Source organism: Simochromis diagramma, unplaced genomic scaffold (assembly GCF_900408965.1).
Source record: "Simochromis diagramma unplaced genomic scaffold, fSimDia1.1 OVJJ01000321.1, whole genome shotgun sequence".
In the NCBI taxonomy this organism is placed as follows: Eukaryota; Metazoa; Chordata; class Actinopteri; order Cichliformes; family Cichlidae; genus Simochromis; species Simochromis diagramma.
The window spans coordinates 15,968,789-15,989,431 of record NW_024386772.1 but is presented as its reverse complement, the minus strand read 5'-3'; the positions used below and the strand labels follow the sequence as shown (position 1 = coordinate 15,989,431).

At 41.4% G+C, this 20,643-nt stretch overlaps 1 protein-coding gene across 5 annotated transcripts; it reads left to right on the top strand.

Annotated features, from left to right (window-relative positions):
• The first annotated feature begins 443 nt into the window (after positions 1-443).
• On the top strand, positions 444-20,598 carry rhot1a (ras homolog family member T1a). 5 transcript variants are annotated; one of them, XM_040052301.1, is made up of 20 exons: positions 444-842; positions 4,199-4,257; positions 4,362-4,443; positions 4,711-4,751; positions 4,843-4,896; positions 5,577-5,629; positions 5,946-6,054; positions 7,145-7,246; positions 8,225-8,323; positions 8,530-8,638; positions 8,781-8,901; positions 9,044-9,128; positions 9,264-9,409; positions 9,538-9,638; positions 10,982-11,112; positions 11,775-11,858; positions 12,017-12,139; positions 12,218-12,420; positions 13,713-13,835; positions 19,531-20,598. In XM_040052301.1, the coding sequence occupies exons 1-20, from the start codon at positions 806-808 to the stop codon at positions 19,646-19,648; spliced, it is 1,980 nt and encodes a 659-aa protein (XP_039908235.1). In that variant the 5' UTR covers positions 444-805; the 3' UTR covers positions 19,649-20,598. The 5 variants fall into 5 exon arrangements, with proteins under 5 accessions (XP_039908235.1, XP_039908227.1, XP_039908244.1 ...); XM_040052293.1 differs by having other exon boundaries at positions 4,708-4,751; XM_040052310.1 differs by lacking the exons at positions 13,713-13,835; positions 19,531-20,598 and adding exons at positions 14,797-14,883; positions 15,663-18,051 and having other exon boundaries at positions 4,708-4,751.
• Positions 20,599-20,643: the final 45 nt, after the last annotated feature.

Below are 20,643 nucleotides of genomic sequence, written 5' to 3'. Positions count from 1 at the left end.
CTCGAAAACAAAATAACGTTTATAAAACATTATTTGACTTGATGCTTCCATAAACACCCTGAATGTGGAAGAACATGGATGGATGGAAAACCTCAGCACTGATATAACAGGCTGCCTGACAGAAACTACGATGCCTTGGCATGAAAACACTTCATCCAGCTTTGTCCATATATCCTGTTTTGGGGGAAAATACTAGGTGAGCTGTTTAACGTGTAAAGCTGTTCACAAAAGGTAAGAAATATAGATATCATTATAAAGCAGTCATCTTATCAACCACATAAAACCAGATATATTGTTTGCTGCTTGTTTTAGTAAAGTTTTAATTTTTAATATTTTATTTGGACACGCAGGAGACGCCAAATCATTGCACTTCCACGTTTTAAATCCAGGGAGCAGCACAGAGTGTTTTCTTTTCATTTTTTTAAATTTCTGGTGCGCGTTTTGTCCTGTTTGGCTTGCCGTAGATACCCGGTCTTGTAGGTCGGGCATGCCCGTGAACCATCCCCTGCGAAATCCTCTGCCAGCGCCTTCAAGAGAGCGATTAACGTTCGCTTACAGAGATATGTGACATACTGCATTTAACGTTGTCTTTCTGTTCAGCGGATAAGCAATAAGTTCAGCAGAAGCGTGCGGAAAATTGCGAGCAGGACCCGAAAAGTGTCCGTCCGTTTTGTCCTACAAAGGCGCGGAGTGTTTGACAGCGGCAGGGCCCAACGGTAGTTAACTGCCTGAGGAGGAGGACGGCATCCAGAGGTCTACATGAAACAATAAAGACGGTCCTCTGTGCAGGAAAACAAGTGCCAACATGAGGAAGGACGTGAGGATACTCCTTGTAGGGGAGCGTAAGTAGCAACTTCTTTAATCTTCACTAGCTAATATGCTAGTAGCTACAGCTACTTTGTATCAGTTACATATCGTGTGATGAGCTGTGAGAGTCAGCGGAATAGCTTCATTATCCCACAGAGCTTGATAATCACACACTTCGACTGGTCCTGTTATTAGAATAAATAGCAGGCTTTGTTTATGTCGAGCGGCCAAATCATTATCACATGGTGCATGACAGCTGCCTCATCAGGGCTTACATGCACTGCTCGGCTCGCTGCTTCTTATTTGAAGGGAAAATGTGAGCCAAACAGTCCAGTTTGGAGTATGGACATCACTTTAGCTATTTTATGTTGATATCTGTAGAAAATGTTTGTGTACCATTTTTGTGGCTTGTGAGTCATTCTCAAAGTATGTGTAATGGGATTCAGGGAGAGTCTGAAACCATGCATGCACAAACAGAACAATTACAAGTCAGTGAGGGTGGTTTAACATATTCTTGTAGTATTTGTTAACATGATAGTGATCTGAAGGCAAACCTCTGTGTGTTCTAAAGAGTCCTAAAACAGAATATCAATACTACAGATTAGATGTGATACAAGTATTTGTATTTTTTTTTTTTAAAAAAACTACAGTTGCTTTAATTGGTTAATTACTGTAATTTGGCTTATCGGAGTCAAGCGATGAGGATTTAGGAGGATGTAAACTGAGTTTATTAACTAAAGTCCTCTTAATTGGAATACAGCCTTGGTAAGCAAAGCAGAGAAGTAATTAAGTGGTAATAAACACCCCCAGACATCGCAGGGTATAATAAATATGTGAATCATGATTTTTTTTTTTTTTGTGCGTTTTTAATTGTATTTTTGTAGGTGACATATTCTGATAGTTCTGTATTATTAAGTGATTGAAGGGCTACCGTGCCGATTAGATGGTGTAAGAGTGTCTGAAAGTTTGAGCTGTGACAAAGATCACAGGAATTCAAAGACTTCTGGGAAAACCCTGAAGTTAAGGTCATTCTGTGGTATAAAAAGTTGTATTGGCTTAAGATAACATAACACATGATAAGATAAGGTAAGAAATACTTTATTCATTTCAAAAATTGGGAAGTTCTTGTTTAAATGAAACAGTCTATAGTAAAATAGTTTGAATAAACAGAATAAATATTTAAGCTTGTTTAAAAATACAGGAAGCATAAAGAAATTTCACATAAAAACTACACAAGAGAAAGAGGGTGAAAGAATCTAAACGCACTGCTATTACAAAAAACCTTTATCTCTTATTAAAAAAATATTAACATCTATGTAGTACAATGAAGCAAAATATCTTATTTAATAAGTCAAAATAAAATAAAATATAGTTTAATACATTTAGCAAGAAAAAAACTACAGCAAATGAAAATGTTAATGTTCACTGTTTGTCAAATGTTATTTCTTTGTCTTGTAAAATGGTTCACGTAAACTACCTGAAGCCCAAAGTGATCTCCTCACTTTACTCTTGTGTTTTTTTGGACCCAGAGCTTCAGAACCGGGAAGCTTGAAGCAGAAGATATTAAATAAATCATCCACCCATCCATTTTTCTTCTGCTTAAACAATCAAGGTTCACCTTGCCTATTGCAGCATACATTGGACAGCTTGGCACACTGGCTGCTCATCTATCACAGTGCTTAAATAAATGATTTGAACTTTTATTTTGAAGAGCTGTTTGTTGACCAAATGTGCCAGTTTTACATGGCAGAGGATATTATGGGTAAACAGCTGCATGTTTACAGATCCTGACCTTTTGAAGGACTTTGAAATGACCTGTAAAGCCAGCATGTCCCACTCTGCGTGTTTCACCGTGTCTGTTTGTTCTCTTTTGAGCACACATGTTGACAGTACTATTTATATTCAAGTTGTGGCTCTTCAGGATGGCACACATTGCTACTTTAGGAGAGTTGGTGCTTAAGGAGGTGCAGCCAGAAAGCTACGTGCCAGCCTGTGTGTTATGAAGTTCAGGTTGTGAGGTTAACTGTGAACACACCGAGAGGCAAGTGGCAGGGAAACGCAGGGCTGCAGTTTCAAATAATTGCAATTGACTGTTAACTTCTATAAAAATGAACAAATATAAAAAATATCCTGTCACAGGAATCAGCAGTGATGTCAGGGAAGTGGTAGCTTTGTCCAACTCACGATTCAAAAGTAAGTTTGCTGGAAAAAAGCAAATCACCACATTTCCAAAGCTGTAAAACGCTCATGCTTCAGGGTGTTTTGGCTTCATTTATTGCATTGTGGGATTCGACTAATCGTTCAGTCAACACATCATTTCACTCCCAGTCCTTAGATCTAGAGTTTGAGGTTTTTCTTGATAAATACTGCCTGTATTAACAAAACTGCAATGGCCACGTCCTGTGTGTGAGACAGATCATGTTGTTGTCGGCTGTTTACCTTGATTGTTATACATTTATTTTTTGTAAATGTGCAGCCTATCCCAGCGATCGTAGGGCGAGAGGTGGAGCAGACTCTGGACAAGTCTTCAGTGCATCACAGGGCTAACACAGAGAGACAGACAATAACAACTTAGAATCAGCAATTACCTTAACCCCACTAACTGCATGTCTCTGACTGTGGTAGGAAGCCAAAGTACTCAGAGAGAGCCCACACAGACACGGGGAGAAAATACAAACTCCATACAGAAAGGCTCCGGCCAGATTAACATACATGGAGTTTAACTCAGGAGCTTTTTTGCTGTGAGGCAACAGTGTGGACTACCACACCTTAATATCTTAAATCCTACTAAATCTACACTAATTTGAGTTTAAAACTACTCATTTACATGACTTTACTTTCAACAATTTGCTACACGTCAGACACTTTAACCCTCACATTCATATCAATAAGTGTCTTTCACCCTCAGTTAATATTAATAATAATATTATGATGGTTCTGTAAGTGCATGCTTTAGTTGGATGAAGAAGAAGGTGCTACCTTTGAACCTGTATTGATTTAACCGTACCATTAACAATAAACCTCTGTTGATTTGATGGTGGGGGTTTGTTATTAGATTTTGCAAATTCCTAAAGTTTAAAGTAAAGAAAGCTCTGATAATTACAGGTTTAATCATTTCTGGATGTTTTATTCACATAACAGTGTAGCTCTTTGACCTGCCTTTCCAGTGCAGGCCTATTTGCAGACTGCGTTACCTCTCGATGTTCTGGATTCACTGGATGGTGGCCTTTAGTGAGCGCTCAGCTGTGATCGGTGGCACTTGGCTGCAGCTCTTCAGCTGCTCTTATCTGTTCCTGTCATTTCACACATCACCAGGATCTGTCATGAAAATGGCAGAGAGTTTTTGCATGTTAATGACTCTGTTCTGTCTTTTTCTTGTTGTGCTCTACAGCTAAGGTGGGGAAGACGTCCCTGATTATGTCTTTAGTCAGTGAGGAGTTTCCAGATGAGGTATGTATGATGAGGCACTGTGGTTATGGTTAAAAGCCTCCTTTTGAGTGTTCACTGTTGACTGTCATTTTATCATTGTTTGACATCATTGTCCTGTTTTCCAGGTTCCACTCCGAGCTGAAGAGATCACCATCCCAGCCGATGTCACCCCGGAGAGGGTGCCCACACACATTGTGGACTACTCAGGTATCTCCCCCCTTTACACACAGTCTTTCAAACTGAAACAAGAACAGTGTAGCTAATAAAAAGAAGCCCATTCAAATCCTTCTGGTACAAGGAAGTATTGAGTGTTCAGCTGACATCATTTTGTGCGTGGCTGCAGCTCTTATCTGTTCCACTGGGTTTCAAGATGTAGGTCATGAAAGTGTCTCCATTTTTATTTGAGAAAAACAAAGTGAGCACAAGAGGTGTTAGGTAACATAATACTGTACTAATTTTCCTTTTGCACAGAAGCAGAGCAGTCAGATGAGCAGCTGTATCAGGAAATATCAAAGGTCGGTGTTATTTCATTCTTGCTTTGCCCTGTTTGTGCTGCATATTGTTGATGTGTGCTTCATAAGGTGATGTTGCTTTTTCTCTTCTTAGGCTAATGTGATCTGCATAGTTTACTCAGTCAACAACAAGAAGTCGATTGAGAAGGTGAGCCTGGTGTCAGCGTACTTATGTTTCATATTACTCTTGTTTGGCTCGACTTGCTTTTTCATCTCGACATAAGTTGGTTTCTTTGTAAGAAGTTGGCAAAAGCTGGTTGCTGTTATTATTTTACTGTCCATAAACAATCTTTAATGTTATCTTGGGGTGACTGCCAGAGAAGAGTAATGGATGTAGTGAAGGAGGACATGCAGTGGTTGGTGCAACAGGGTGAGATGAAGGCGTCCCCTTAAGGGAGAAGCCAAAAGAAGAAGTTATTTACACTAAAGCTCACATTCATCCTTTCACACACACAAAAATGAAGCTGTTTTAGAATCAGAATCAGAATACTTCATTAATCCCATTAGAGATATACAGCACTACCTCCTGAGCCAGCAACAACTCCAATACCATTAAACACCACGGTGGTCACTGGCATCCCTCATAATAAAAGTCAGATCATATTTCACCAGGTAAAAGCTTTTAATGTGACACTGCGGCAGAAATGTTTGATTTGCACTTCCAGTAGCTTTTACTGGGATGGTTGCCATAGACACAGACTGAATTACTCTGCAAATATATTGCAGTGCTTTCATCAGACTGGGCTACCTTTGTTATTCCAGGCATTTATTTAAATGAAAACCTTTGTGTTGGTGCTGCATGTTTGTCATTGTGCGTTCCTTCCCCAGGTGACGAGCCACTGGATTCCTCTCATAAACGACAGAACGGACAAAGACAGCAGGTGTGTACGTCAGCTAATGGTTATGTTTATCATCAGCTCATCTACCGACCGTTTTCTTACTTAACTTATTCAGTGTTTGGTCTATACAGTGTCAAAAATTGTAGTTAAATTTTTCTCTTCTTCCAACCAGAATAAACACGCTTACAGTATTTTTTTTTTTTTTTTAAATGAAGCTGGAAAATCCTTCCCTTTAGATATCTGCAACCAACTGCAGATTTTAAAGCAATGATTAAAACACATGATCTAATTAGCTTTAGTCTGATTTTCTGTTGATTGGCTGATTGTTGCTGCTCTGTAATAAATGGCTTCACTGCAGGGTGCCACTGATTCTTGTGGGGAACAAGTCAGACCTGGTGGAGCACAGCAGCATGGAGACCATCCTGCCAATCATGAATCAATACCAGGATATTGAGACGTGTGTAGAGGTAAAGCAAAAGTGATACAAACAGACACACACACTTGGACTCATAACTATGATTGGGTCTATTGAGGCTGTTTGGAGGTCCCACTCAGTTAAATGTCAAAGTCTGATGAAACTGTTGAGAGCAGTGAAACTGCAAATAAAGTTTAAAAGGCTGATTGAAAATCCAATACTGGCAGAGTGTGTCAGAGTGAGACAACCTGTGTGGAGGACAGATTGACCCCCAGCTGCTCTTAGAGTGCAGTCCAGATCCTGACTGCACATACACTCTGAGACCTGAATAGATTTATATTACCACGCTCCGGGGCCACGGCCTGCTGACTGACTGTGAATGTGCCGTGAGGCTCGGCTGTCATGGAGCGAGGGAATGGGAATCTGCCTCCCTCGGCGTTTATTCAAATTTCCCTCTGCCGCCTGCGACGGCTCGGTCCTGCCCTTCTGAGCTGGCTTAGTTACGAGGTTAAAAGAGGGACGCATGGTGGACGTGAGGGATGGCACATACACAGTGGGAACAGACTGGGGTCAGTCACTCTGCTATGAGAAATATGTGATCCTGTGAGGTGCTTAGATTTCAGATATAACTGTGTCAAAAATAAAAGCAGCAGCACAGTTTAAAGTACAGTCTTTATGAAGCTTTTTAGAAAATCATGTTTAAGATAAAAGTCTGCATTTACTCAAACCCCCCCAAATGAGATGTTTTTAAGGGGAAATGATCAGAATTATTTGGACAGTGAGCTGCATTTTAAGTCAGTTTTTTTTATATGGACTGCAGTACCCAGTGTAATGTTCAGAATTTCCATCCTTTAGTATTACCTACTTCATGCATTCAGCTTTTTTTCTATTCATTTATTTTTTGTTTATTGGAAACCATTCATAACAACATGGTAACCTGAGCTGCACAGTGGATCAGTGGTTAGCTCTGCTGCCTCACAGTTAGGGCTCTGGGTTCAAACCTCCGGCTAATGAAAAGCATGTTCTGTCAGCCATGCCTTCGTCATACCCATCATACTCTTGGAGAAGAGATTCTCAATCTCAAGAGTTTCACTTTCGTGGTAAATAAAAGTTTAAAACAAGGTGGCCTGTTTTTCTCTCAGTGCTCTGCAAAAAACCTGAAGAATATCTCCGAGCTGTTCTACTACGCCCAGAAGGCCGTTCTCCACCCGACAGGACCCCTGTACTGCCCAGAGGAGAAGGAGGTGGGTTCTGACTTGTTGAACACAGGTAGCTTTAATGGAAATGTTGGTTTGCAGCTTTCAGAAACCTGGTAGAGTTCATACAGGTTTGCCTGCTTTAGGCCTAGAGACAGGACAGCGACTATCAGCCAACCAGTGGTTACTAGGGAAAAGATGTGTGTGTTCCCCCACCGGTTGCAAATGGTTGCTGGCAGTTGCTGTGAAAGTGTTAAAGTCCCATTCACACAGACTTAGAGACCGGTGCTAACCTCTGGTCTCTACGGAAACCAGAGAGTGGTTTATGGAAGTTGCTTGCGTGAAATTGGTTGCAAAGGGGAATGCAGTGCTGCACTGAAACCTCCTTGTGACTGCTTTGCCACCGTTGCCAGTAGTTTACATTGCAGATGCCGACTTGTCTGAAAACCCTTCACGTGGCAGTGAAACTGTGAAAAGGGAAACAAGACTGCTCACCTTTCAAGTAAAAGCTGAACCTTTTGAAATGTGTCCGCTGCAGCGGTAAGGCACAGCTCAGAGTTCAACTAACAGTTTAAACTACCGCTCAGCCAGTAGTGAGTGCGTGTTTGCAGATAAAACAGCATCTTCTGTGGAAACTATGGGCAGCCGTGTCAATCTGCTGGCAACCAATCGCAAGGAAGTTTTAAGTGCATCCTCTTTGTGACCGATTTCAGCTGGCAACAAGTAGCAACCACTCACGAGCAGACTAGAAAAGATTTTTCACTAGCGGCCGGAGGTTGTCAGGGATACACCGACCAGGCTGTAGGTCTGAGATGGCATTATCCTTTGATTACACTCGCAATAAAATCTGCAACTGTGCGAGAATCACCTAAATCTGTTCTTCATGTATTTTATCCTCACTGTGGCCTGTTTTTATGTTAGAGATCAAGAGTAAAGCCAAGGAAATAAGAAAAGCAGATTTAAATCTTGGTGCATCACAGAAGTGCATTTTGTCTCCTAAAAAATGTTTTTTCTCCTGTATTACAGCTGAAGCCTTCATGCATTAAGGCTTTAACCAGGATATTTAAAATCTCTGACCTGGACAATGACGGCACCCTTAATGACAGCGAGCTCAACTTCTTTCAGGTAATGTTTTCCTCTTTAATAACATCAGCGTCTGTTGGTTAGATTGTGAGTACTGAAGTTAAGGTTCAGCGTTGGTCTGTTTGTATATGAGGAAAACAACCTGTAACGGGTTTAGGGAGATGGGCTTTGACATGAAACGATGCGCTCATAACAACACATGTCACAGCAGCATCTGAAAACTGCATATATGTTGTGTATGCATGTAGAGAACATGCTTCAATACACCACTGGCACCCCAGGCGTTAGAGGACGTAAAGAACGTGGTCAGAAGAAACATGATGGATGGAGTCAAAGACAACGGGCTCACGCTCAAAGGTCGGACACTGCCCCGTTCTTCCTTTGTTTTTATGTGTTTCTCATACTTGGTGGCTTTGTGACCATAATTCGTACTGTCTGAATCAGTGTTCCCCCTCTCTCTCAAATTGTGTCCACTTTTTTTCTGTTTTTTTAATTGCAGGCTTCCTCTTCCTGCACACCCTCTTCATACAGCGAGGTCGGCACGAGACCACATGGACCGTGCTGAGGAGGTTCGGTTATGACGACGACCTGGAGCTCACGCAGGAGTACCTGTTCCCCCTGTGAGTGCAGATTAGTTTGCTTGTCACTTTGAGAGGTGTTCAATTTAAAGCAAGAAGTGGAGAAAAAAGCAGGTACCTGAATAAAACCAGAAAGCTGCAAATTCACCAAAACGTATGTTTTTCTTCCTTCTCTTTATACCAGGATAAAGATCCCTCCAGACTGCACCACGGAGCTTAACCACAACGCTTACCTCTTTCTTCAGAGTGTCTTTGACAAGCATGACAAAGTGAGTGGTCATGTTTGTTTTGTTTGTTGGTTTGTTTTTTCCCTTAGCACTTTTATTTCCATATTTACGACTAGATTTCAGCAAGATGAACCTTTCTGTGCTCAGTTGAGTTTGTGTGTCTCTGCGGTCTTCCAGGACAGAGACTGCGCGCTGTCGCCAGAGGAGGTGAAAGACTTGTTCAAAGTGTTTCCCTACATGCCCTGGGGTCCAGATGTAAACAACACAGTTTGCACTAATGAACAGGGATGGCTCACATACCAGGGATACCTCTCCCAGTGGACGTGAGTGTGCATATTGTTACGCATCTGTTTTAACTTCATGCACCCTGAAAAACTTCACGCTGGGACAGATTAACAGGCACTTCTCAGACATGTAAAATCTTCTCACTTCTCTTCCTTTCCTTTGGTAGGTTAACAACATATCTGGACGTGCAGCGTAGTTTGGAGTACTTGGGTTACCTCGGCTACTCTATCATCTATGAGCAGGAATCCCAAGCGGCTGCAATTACAGGTAGGTAGAGGTGGGAAGTAATAAAGTACAGATGCTTTGTTACTATACTTAAGTACAATTTTCAGGTATTTGTGTTTTACCTGAGTAGTTTGTTTTTGTTTTTTTAACTCCCAACATTTTTAAATAAATATCTGTACTTTCTAGTCTTTACATTTTAAAAACAGGCTCATTACTTTTGGTTTTAACACATTTGAGTTAATATTTTGTCACTGCAAACCTCCAAACATCAAACACGTTTGAGCCTAAACAGAAACGGATTAAAGGCAGTCCTGTTTGTTTATTAATCAGCAGAAGATGTCTCATAAAAAGAGATGACGCGTGCCAAAGTCAGGGGTTAAAAGTGAGAGGGTGTTTTATTGAATTATGTATTTATTGCCGCAACACTGGAACGACTCCAGGTGTCTGTAAGTTGTGGCTGCGCTGCTTCGCATCTAGCTAGCTCTACTGATGAGGGAGAATAATAAAAAGGAGTGGCAGGTAATTTCAAAAGCAGTGTTTTTATCAGCTCAACAAACATCAGCAAAATCACATATAGGGTCTGTACATGTGACATATATATTTTTAAATTATTATTGAAAAACATGCTGCAAATCAAACTGAGATAGACTGTGCTTTTTAAAGGTTGCATGAAAATCCTCTGCAGGTTAGTGCAGGATAAACAGGTTAGTTTGCAGTACTGTGATGGATTTAGAGTTAAGTATAGCCTGTGACTGGAGTCATAGTCAGAGTTAGGTTACAGCAAGTGTAGCAGAGATTCATTTATGGAGTCCAATATAAAGACAGCATAAGCAGTGTACTGTCAGTGTAGAGGATGGAAATCAGCCAGGACAACTCGTGAAACATCTGCTGACATCTGGTTGAATTCAGTCGTGTCCATCCACAAAGAGCAGCAGGTCAGCTGATCACAGTCTGTACACGAAGAAAATTTACTGCAGCGCACAGTAGAAATCGTTGAGTTTTGATCCATTACAGCTGATTTTAGGGATCCTGCTGAATCCACTTTATCCCCTCATTGTGCTCATTTTCCTGTTTTGAGGCAAAGTCACCCTCTACAATGTAGGCAACAGAAAATAGAGAGATGCATGTTTTTATTTTCCTTTTTTTATTTTTACTTTCCAAGCTGAGTATAATTAAATTGTATTCGCATGTATGTTATTTCATTATTATGTTAAAATAGCACAAGGTTCAGTTCACAAAAAAGAAACTTCCTCCAAAGAGCTCATTTTACTTACCTTGAGTACATTTCAGATCCGGTTAAGTACAGAATCTCTGTACTTTTGCCAGCTTTGTATATTACTAATTGTATTATAAAGCTACAAGAAAAATGTTTCCTTTTCCTTCAGTGACCCGTAACAAGCGCATTGACCTGCAGAAGAAGCAGACCCAGCGCAGCGTCTTCCGCTGCAACATTTTAGGAGCACAGGGCAGCGGGAAGAGCGGCTTCCTCCAAGCATTTCTCGGCAGGAACCTGCAGGTCAGTGGAAATCATTAACAGAAAGCCAGTTAAACTTTATGAAACATGCTAATTCTGCAGCTATCGCAACTGTTTCCGACATGTACAAAATAAAGTGGGATGTATGAAGTGAATATAGGTACAGATCTTATAAATGGTGAGTAATAAAAAAAAAAAGGACTTTTACATTAACTTGTCAGCATTTAAGGATAATGGTCACCATGATGAGGAAGCCTAAATTCTAACCAATGCAAAGCTCGTAATCAAGCCATTTTTTTCCTACCCTGTCTACATGGAGCACATCACAGGAGGACTTGCAGCTCTGTTGATTTTGCTTACAGATCCAGTGTTGAATGTGAACTCTGTTTCACTCTCAACACTGGATCAACATTTTATTATCATCATCATCTGTCACTGATTGATGGATGGCACTCAAGAGTCACACATGCACAGTTTGACTCTGAATTGGATAAGAGGAAGAGACTGGATGGATGGTTCTGTGCATTTTTACACAGCTTGGACCCCTAATAACATTTTGCCGTTCTTAATGAGATTATATTCATAATCTAAATCATCAAAAATTAACCACATAATGTAAAATAAAGGATTTTTTCCCCCTAAATTAAATAAATAAATAAAACAATAGTCTTGACGGGCGACACTGGCTTTGTTTTCCTCCACAGCGACAGAGGCGGATTAGAGAAGAGCACAAGTCCTTCTATGCCATCAGCACGACTTACGTTTACGGTCAGGAGAAGTACCTGCTGGTAAGATCCATTTACTCTGAGGAGTCATCAGCTGCTCGCTGGATTACTGTTACATAATCTGAGTGCTTTACTGAGTTTCAGCATTACAAATGTTAATCCCTCCGTCTGCACGCTCTGTTGCTCCGCCCCTGCTCCCTGCCCTGCCTGCTCACTACAAGCTCCACGAGGTGATGCCGGATATTGACTTCCTGACGGAGACGGACTTGGCCTGCGATGTGGTCTGCCTGGTGTACGACGTCAACAATCCTCGCTCGTTTGAGTACTGCGCAAAAGTGTACAAGGTGTGTAAACTGAGAGCGTCTTATCAGGCCTTATTTTAAAAGTCTTGCCTCCTGACACGGAGTTCTTGTGTTTGGCAGCAATACTTCATAGACAGCAAGACGCCGTGTGTGGTGATAGCCGCCAAGTCGGACCTGCACGAGGTGCGGCAGCACTACAGCCTGTCGCCGCATGACTTCTGCCGGAAACACAAGCTCCACCCACCCCAGCCTTTCACCTGCAGCACGAACGAAGCACCCAGCAAAGACATCTACACTAGACTCACCACCATGGCCATGTACCCGTAAGCATTAAAATTCAGCTACAGTCTTCACTGTTTCTTTCCCACTTATGCTTCTTTTACCTCTCTTGGGTGATTTTTATGACATTTAGCACTCAGTGATGTTAGGAAAATGAATACTAGCCAGCTTCAATGTATTGTGTAGCACTGAAACTTTACAGTTTGGACCTTAACCCAATGATTTAGCAATCATTCGATCACACCGGTCAGTACGCAAAGACTTGACACTCTGAAATACACTGCAGCCAGTTCTTTCATTTATGGGCCCTGCAGGGTGTCCTAAGTCCTCAAAGCTCTCTGAGCAGATTGGATTTCAGTAGCTTAATTAATTGGCACTTAACGGATGTGCCCGTTAAAGCTCATTGTAGCAGCCCACAAATCCTATTGGCTAAAATCTGAAATCATTGGATCTGCTGCGCTCTAGAGCATTAGTCTGAGTAGATTTAAGCAGAAGTGCTTACTGAAAGGCGACTTTCTGCTGAGAGCCAGAGAGTAGACTGCTCCGGCCACTTATAATTATCTCAGTTATTAGATGAAATAGAATAAAGTCTGAGCTTTAAACTCAGCGCTGTGTTGATTTTTTTACTTTGATTTTAATCGTACAGCGCTTGGTAATTGTAGCATTATCATGCATGCTGTGTGGTAAACTCTCAGACTTCCTGTGCAACTCTACAAAACTGCCCGGATCTTCACTGTGTAGCGTAAATGTTGGTAAGTTTATTGTGTCAAACCAATAAGCTCCCATCACTCAGGCGTCATTAGTTTCTAAAGGTGTTTAACAGTTACATTTTAATGCGTAGCAGGTTTAGTGCTTCAGCTGTCTCAGCAGTGAAGCTGCAGATAGTTTGTTTGGTCAGCTGAAACCACTGTGGCTGTCTTTTATTTACAGGTGACTGTGGTCTCTGAAAACTTGTATTGCATAAGCCACGTTTTTCTCTGGTTTTAGCTGCCTCTGAAATATCTAAAAGTAAACGCAGCTGACAAAATGTCAGTCTGAGATTGTTTTAGTTGCGATGTCTGTTTTGTGGTTTTCCCTCCTTTCCTCTCGTTTTGTGTTACAGATATCAATAATTCTATTCCATTGGATGAAAGTAAGAGTTTGAGGTAACCAACAGCAGTGCAGGTTTCATATTACAGTGAAGGTCATGCTTTGATGTAGTTTAGCAGTTAAACAAACGTAATTGCTTTTCATCTGTCAGGCTTTGGTCCCTCCTCCTGTGAGTGTGTGTCCTTCTGTGTTTGTGCGTGTGTTGGCGTGGTGGTGAATACACGCATTTCTGTGTATCTTTCTGCAGCCACGCCCGTCTCCGCTGCATGTGTGCCTGCAACAGGTGCACATATTGCCTCTGTCAGAACCTCCTCAAGTTGGAGCTGCTGCGCAGCATTAAGGCCCAACTCCGCACGGTCGTGTTCAACAGGTTCATACACAAAATAAACTCTAGTGTTTAACATAGACTCATTCCTCCTCTCTGTCTCCGATCCTGGGGCTGGACCTCCACGATGGGACGCAGAGAGGCTTTACCCAAGCTCACTAACACTGGTGGTAGTGACAGCTCCTCTGCTTTCCCTCACTGTTCCCCACTGGTTCGGTTTACACTGCATATCAACTGTAAGGAGAGGGGGACATCATTATTGGTTTTATGTTATGTTTAAATATTTCTGCTGATAAATTATTGGCTTTTCCTGCCACGGTTGGGTTATAGTACTCGTACAGAGCAGGCTGTTCTCTGCTCAATTAGAAATCACAGTGATGAAGTCGTTAGCAGTAGTAAAGTTAATAATAATATAGTTAACAGTTAATCTCTGTTATCAAATGATGATCGTGTTTCCCAGAGGTCATTGTTTCAGCTGAATAAGAGCTTGAAGGTCTTTAAATCTTCTGCACCGTGTGGGAAAATGCGTCCTCAGACTTTCTCAGGCAGGTCATCAGGAATGCGCAGAGTTAGCAGCTGTAGCAATGACACAAAAACCAGCTGCTTGACTGTCGATGCAGTTGTGGGTGGATTTTGTGCTATTCAGTGAAGTTTAAACTGTGACGTCAGTTTATCTCTATCAGCTGCAGAGAGATTCTGATGCTGCAGATGGTTCATTTCCTAAAATTCCAGAAGTTCTTTTTCCAACTTTAAAATCATAACACATTTGGAATAATATTACATCAATTTACATGCAGCATATTGACTGTTCTCACATTCACTGACACAGGCCAGACACAACTGTCTGTAGACCCTAACGGCCTGCTGTCTTCGCTCAGCATTTCTCTGAATGAATTAATAAAAGTCTTGTTAAAAGCTCTTAAGCAGGAACTCTTTGCTTGTGATTTAGGACTGCTGGGAGTAACTTCCCTATAAATCATGTCAGATATCTCGCTTTCTGCTCCAGCTCCAGGCAGCCGAGTCGCTCTCTGTACAGTCTGACACGGCGAGCTGTGACGGTGCTGTGCCAGCTAACAAACAGCGTGGTAGCCAGGGAGGTACCTGTGTGACTGTGTTGCGATGCATGATGCTTGCACCACAAACTCGGCTCCTAATACTGACTCCTATAGGTAACACTAACATGCAGTAAAAGAAACTTCAGCCCCTTGATAACTGATCGCTTTATCTTTGTGAATTTTATTTAAAACTAAAGAACAGAATTTTTATGTTGGCCTGAATTTTGAATGATAAAAAAGGAACTTTGATGATTCCAGGTGTGAATTAGAGCTTTTCTCCGAGTCACGTGTGCCCCCTCCTGTCCTGCAGTGGATATGCAGACAGTAAATCTGACTAACAGGCTTTGTGTGCACAAAATGAGAAACAACCAATTTCTTTGGTTTGTTTGTGGTTCAAAATGAAAACGTCATTGCTCTCTACATGTTTGCATGTTTGATTTCATTCACAGAGAAGTATGTTAAAAAGCACCTTTTGCCTGTTACATCTGTTTCCAGCTCCTCTTTCAGCTGTTTGATTATTTGTGACGTTTTCAGCCTCATTTTGTCCCCATTTCCATTCTTAACCTTGAAGTCTGCGCCCACAGGAGAGACATTAGTCTGAAAAGCATCGCTCTTAATGGGCGAAATAAAAACTAAAGCAGTCTGTTTCTTGTCCTCCTGAAGGGTTAAGACTTGATGAACTGATGTTTGAAATCAAATGTGTTTAAATGATTGAATTTGATTGTTTTTGTTCTTCTCCAATTACTCGGTCATTTCATCCTGTTTTCCCCTCCTGTCTTCTATTTCCTGTCTTTGTGTTCTTCCTTCCACTCTGTAGGTGTTCACACACACGTTTGTGGCTGCCCCTCGTCCTCTTCCTCTTGCATGTGTTCACTCTCTGCTAATCTGCATGGCTCACCTGTTCACTTCAGCCTCTGTACTTAAAGGGCATGCCTCAGTCCTCTGTGAAATACTGCCATCTGCTGGCAGCTGGGGAAGGTTCTGCATCTGTCTGTACAGTGTAGTGAGCTTGGTGTTTGAATTTAATTGTGCAGGTTTGCTGAGCTACACTGCGGGTGTGAATGTGTTTAAATGAGTTTTGAGTGCGTACGTTTCTAATTTTTGTAAATTATTGTTAGTCACTCAGGCAGGGCTAGATGAAGTGTTGCACCCAACAACTAACCCTTGTGTCGACATCGTCTCTGGGAGTTGTTATCTGTGACCTTAATCAGGCAGAGTGAGGGCCTGACGACCTAAAATCTAACATTAAAGTAACATTTCAGGTCCGATTGATTACAAGCATCGAGATTAAAGTGCATTGAGCCAAAGTGCTCATTAAGATTAGAAATTAACTGAGTAACAAGTACAGACCATCCTTTATACTCTGTTGTTAAAGAATCTAACACGCCAAGAACACAAACTATTATTTTATTCGGTAACAAACTATACAGCTTGTTTATGGTGTGTTTGTGTGCTTTTGTTTGAGATATGAAATGAAAGTGGGTCAGGTATCATGGTTGTGTTCAAGCTTTTGTTTCAGAGGTGGTGTTTGGCCTACTTTTCGGACTCGGTGGAGCTGGGCGATACAGATGACTTTTTAGTATTTTGTTTATATTATTGGTGCATTTTATTGTATTTCCTTCATTGTTATAAATAAAAACTTTTTTTCCTTCTTTTTATAAAAAAAAAAAAAAAAAAGAAATAACCAAAATAACTACTTCACATCAGCTAAAAGGGAAAATATATTTTGCTGAAAAAGTGTAGTAAATAGTTTTTACTGTTAATGAGGATATAATGTAATATAGAACCAAGTATATACAGTATGCACCACATATATGTGGCCATTTCCTCATTTTATGTAAAAACAGTTCCCACACATATAGTATTTTTCGGCTTCAGTCTCCCTCGTGAATATTTCCGTTTTGTTTTTTTTTTTTTTTTTCCGTCTCCTGTGATTAAAGACTATATTTTTAAGTGCTGCTGGGTCAGACCAAACCTGACTATATTCTTTTTAGCTCAAACAAGTGTTTAAAAAACAAACAAAACAAAAAAAAAATGCGCAAATGTTTTTCTGAGCAACCAGGATATTAGGATGGCTGGAAATAGATTTTCTACCAGTAGCCGCCCACAGACTGTGTTTGCAGGCCTATTTATGTCAATGAGTTGATGGTCAGATGACCTATAAAGATAGCCATCACCATTTCCTACCGATTCGGACTACAAAACCACAGTTGAAATTTTTTTTAAGTAAATGCCTGCACAGACCAGCATCGTGTGACCGGACCACAGGCGCGGTGTAGAGTCCACACAGAAACAGAGTTTTGATGGAAATTTGGTAAAAGCAAACGACAGCAGTGCAGATACAGACCCCGTGTAAACTGTAGTCTGTAAAGGACGTGCATCCTTCCTTTATTCAACGCCAGAAACAAAGGATAAACTCTTAGGGACAGAGTCTACATTTCATTTCTACAGCAACAACTATTGTTGCGCAATCACAACTACAGTTGCCTCACGGTGCTTTATATTCTAAGGTAAACCCTACAATAATACAAGAAAAAAAGAGAAGACCCCAACAATCATATAACACCCTATGAGCAAGCGCTTTGGCAACAACGGGAAGGAAAAACTAGCTTTTAACAGGAAGAATCCTCTTTCAGAACCAGGCTTGGTGAGGGACATCTATCTGCTGCGACCGGTCATGATGAGGAGAATGAGGATCTTCTTTAAAATTAAGTGCAGGAGACTTTGTTGCCCTGGAGGCAAAACACAGAGTAAGATGCTTAACTGTCTTATGAAAACATCCTTCCAGATTCCTCACGTGACAACATGCTGTCATTACTTTCACCTCGCTTCCTTGAAGAAGAGATTCTTCTGATAAGATGACAGCTTGGGGGCCTCGTGCAGGTTTCCTGCTGTGCAATACTTATTTGCATATATCCCGTAGCTATGGCAACTCAGTTAACAGGTAACTGTGCGTGTCATGACGTGCTGCATGTTAATTGCAATTATGAGAACCTGTGTAAGTGATTTTACTAAATGAATGAACAATGACTAAAGTATAAACGTGTGAAAAAGAGATGTTGGCATATATTGTATGATGGAGTATGAATTATCTGCCTAGCAACCAAGCAAACATCATCGTTTACTATGCCAACACCAATTTGTGTTTAAAACATGTTTACAGAAAGTTTTGATGTTCAGTAAACTGCACCTTCTTTAAAAAAAAATCCCTAGAAAGAAAGTGTTAGCTGGTTGTTAGGGAAAATGTTTCTCGTAGAAACCACTGCCGCCCCTGAAAACTTCCGCTGCATTGTGGAGGATGCTTGAACCGGGTTTCATGCTTTAATCACTAACTGAGCGGTTCTGGCTGTGATAAATGTGTTGATTGTTTAACAAATTCAAAGTATCTCCCTGCTTCACCTGCTGCATTTGACTCCTTTTGTGACTGTGTGAGAGGCTGCCTGGTTGGGTGGAGTTTGTGGGGTGGGGGTGGTGGTGAGGCAAACTGCCTGCTGTCAGAGGACGATTTCAGCCTGAAGCAGCAGGTTTCAGCCATCTCCATCGTGGAGGTGGGGTCCATCTTTTATGGAGGCCTCCGCTGAACCAGTAATTCCCCCACAAAGGTAACAACAGAAATCATAGAGAGAGGGGATGTTTGATTTTTATACCTGTGGAAGGATGGGCGAACACTCCATGCATGTGACTGTATCTCATAATGGCAGCAGGTTTATCAGGTTTTGACCTATAAGAGTCATGTCGATATCTACTGCCAGAGGCGTTTTCCTCTTTTTTTCAGTAGATGGAGCATGAGTGTGGCTTTTCTTTGGATCCTACGGGAGTAACAGGACATTTGAAGGGTTGAGTGGTGACGTGTCTGTCCCCAGATCAGCTTCTCAAATTTCTGATGAAGCTGTACAATCAGTATATTATGTATACGGGGCACTTGGGTTACTCCCTTTCTCCTCCCTCCTCCTCCTCCGTTGCTTTTACCTGTCATTGCAGGCTGCATAGTTCACCTTGTGTTTCCTTCCAGCTCACTCTGTTGTTTTAGAAGTGTTAACGCAGTTCTATGAAGCTCAGGTGGTGTCATGTACACACATGCGCTTAATCTTAAAATAATGCGTTGCCTACCTCATTGTTGCCACAGGTATATTTAGGTGTGAGATTTATTTCACTCTACGCCTCATTTAAATTAAAGCGCTGTTTAGATCTATACTCTGCATCAAAACTGTTCTCTGCCCTTTGTGAGAGGAGATGAAGCCAAATTATAGAGAAATTATCCAATCAGCAGCACTGAAAATACCAAATTTATTTAGTTTAGACACCACCTGGGCTCCATATAATTTTAACAATCCTTTAAGGTACATAGCAGGTGCTTCTTTAAGACTCTGCTCTTTCCCTTTTTTACGTATCCCAAACTGAAACCAACAATGACAAGAGAAGGCATGTGTTTCTCTTTCATGCTGCCATGAGAGGATCCTCGGATTCGTCATATGTGGTCAGGCTTTGGGAAGTTTTCACCCAGAGGGGGAAACACATGACTTTGTTGTGTCATTTGGCAATTTCTCTCGTTGTGGTTTTACGAGCAGATGGAAAATGTGGCACTAGATTCGTCATTGTGTTTTAAGCTGCTCCCCTTTTCTGCTATTCATGTATTTTCCCAGCCTCTCACCTGCTCTCTGTGTGTTTCCTGCTTCTTCTCTCAGACACATGGCTCAGGCAGACCTGAAGAACTCCACCTTTTGGCTGAGGGCGAGCGTCGGCGCCACAGTGTTTGCCGTGCTGGGCTTCGCCATGTACAGAGCGCTTCTCAAACAGCGGTGATCAGACAGAACCAGACTTCCCCTCTCTGGTCCTTCTCCTCCCACCACTCATACCTGGGGAAAGAAAAGACTCACAAAGACTGCCTGACCCACCACCCAGGCCTCATTTCTTGGTCACCATGAACAAACGTGCAGACTTATAGGTACCTTTTATATAAGGGAGTGTGGTGTCTTTCTCCTTCTTTATGTTTTGAAGAAGGGGGCAGGTTACGTTTGAAACATCACCTCGGTTTGTAAATGCTGGCATCGTTTGGTCTGTTGGTTTAGTCTAGGTGAGATTAGACATGAGTAGTCAGCTGGTCCAGTCCTCTTTTTAATTCCCCCTCCTCCTCCTCAGGTCAGTATAATTAGATATTTGGACACCAGAGAGAGGCAGACATCCACAGATCCACCACAAAGGGACTTGAATCTGTTTATAGATATGTATATGCAGGTATTATGTATGTATTCCTTTAAAAAAACATTTTAGGATCAAAGCTAAAGCCAGAACAGGAGGCGATGGGACAAAGAGCGCTGCATCTAACACTAAAAAGGTCACGGATGCTGTGCACTTGTTTATTTTGTGTGTTTAATTTATTAACCTGTTTCTCCCTCTCGTCTGTTTTCCGAGTGCACCGCATGAAACTCTGGGATTTTTTTCTTTTTCATGTGTTTTTGTATTTAGTATTATCGAAGCCATTTTCATGGTGAACGACTACCTGCTTTCTGTTTTTATTTTTGTTTTTCTGCCTTTTGAATAAAGCTTTTTTCCTCCTTATATTTTTATGAAGTTAGACGCACCGTTTAAACCAGGCATCATTATATTAACAGCTGTTCGCCCTTTTCCCCACTTTGAGTCTTGTCATTCTTCATCTTTGGCGTTTTTAATAACAACTTGTGCCGTACGGATGCTGGTGGACAAGGAGAAATGAAATGGTTTTAAATATCTGTAATAAATGACCTTTACACCCACTTATGTCACCGTGTGTGTGTGTGTGTCACTGAATAGAAGCAGCA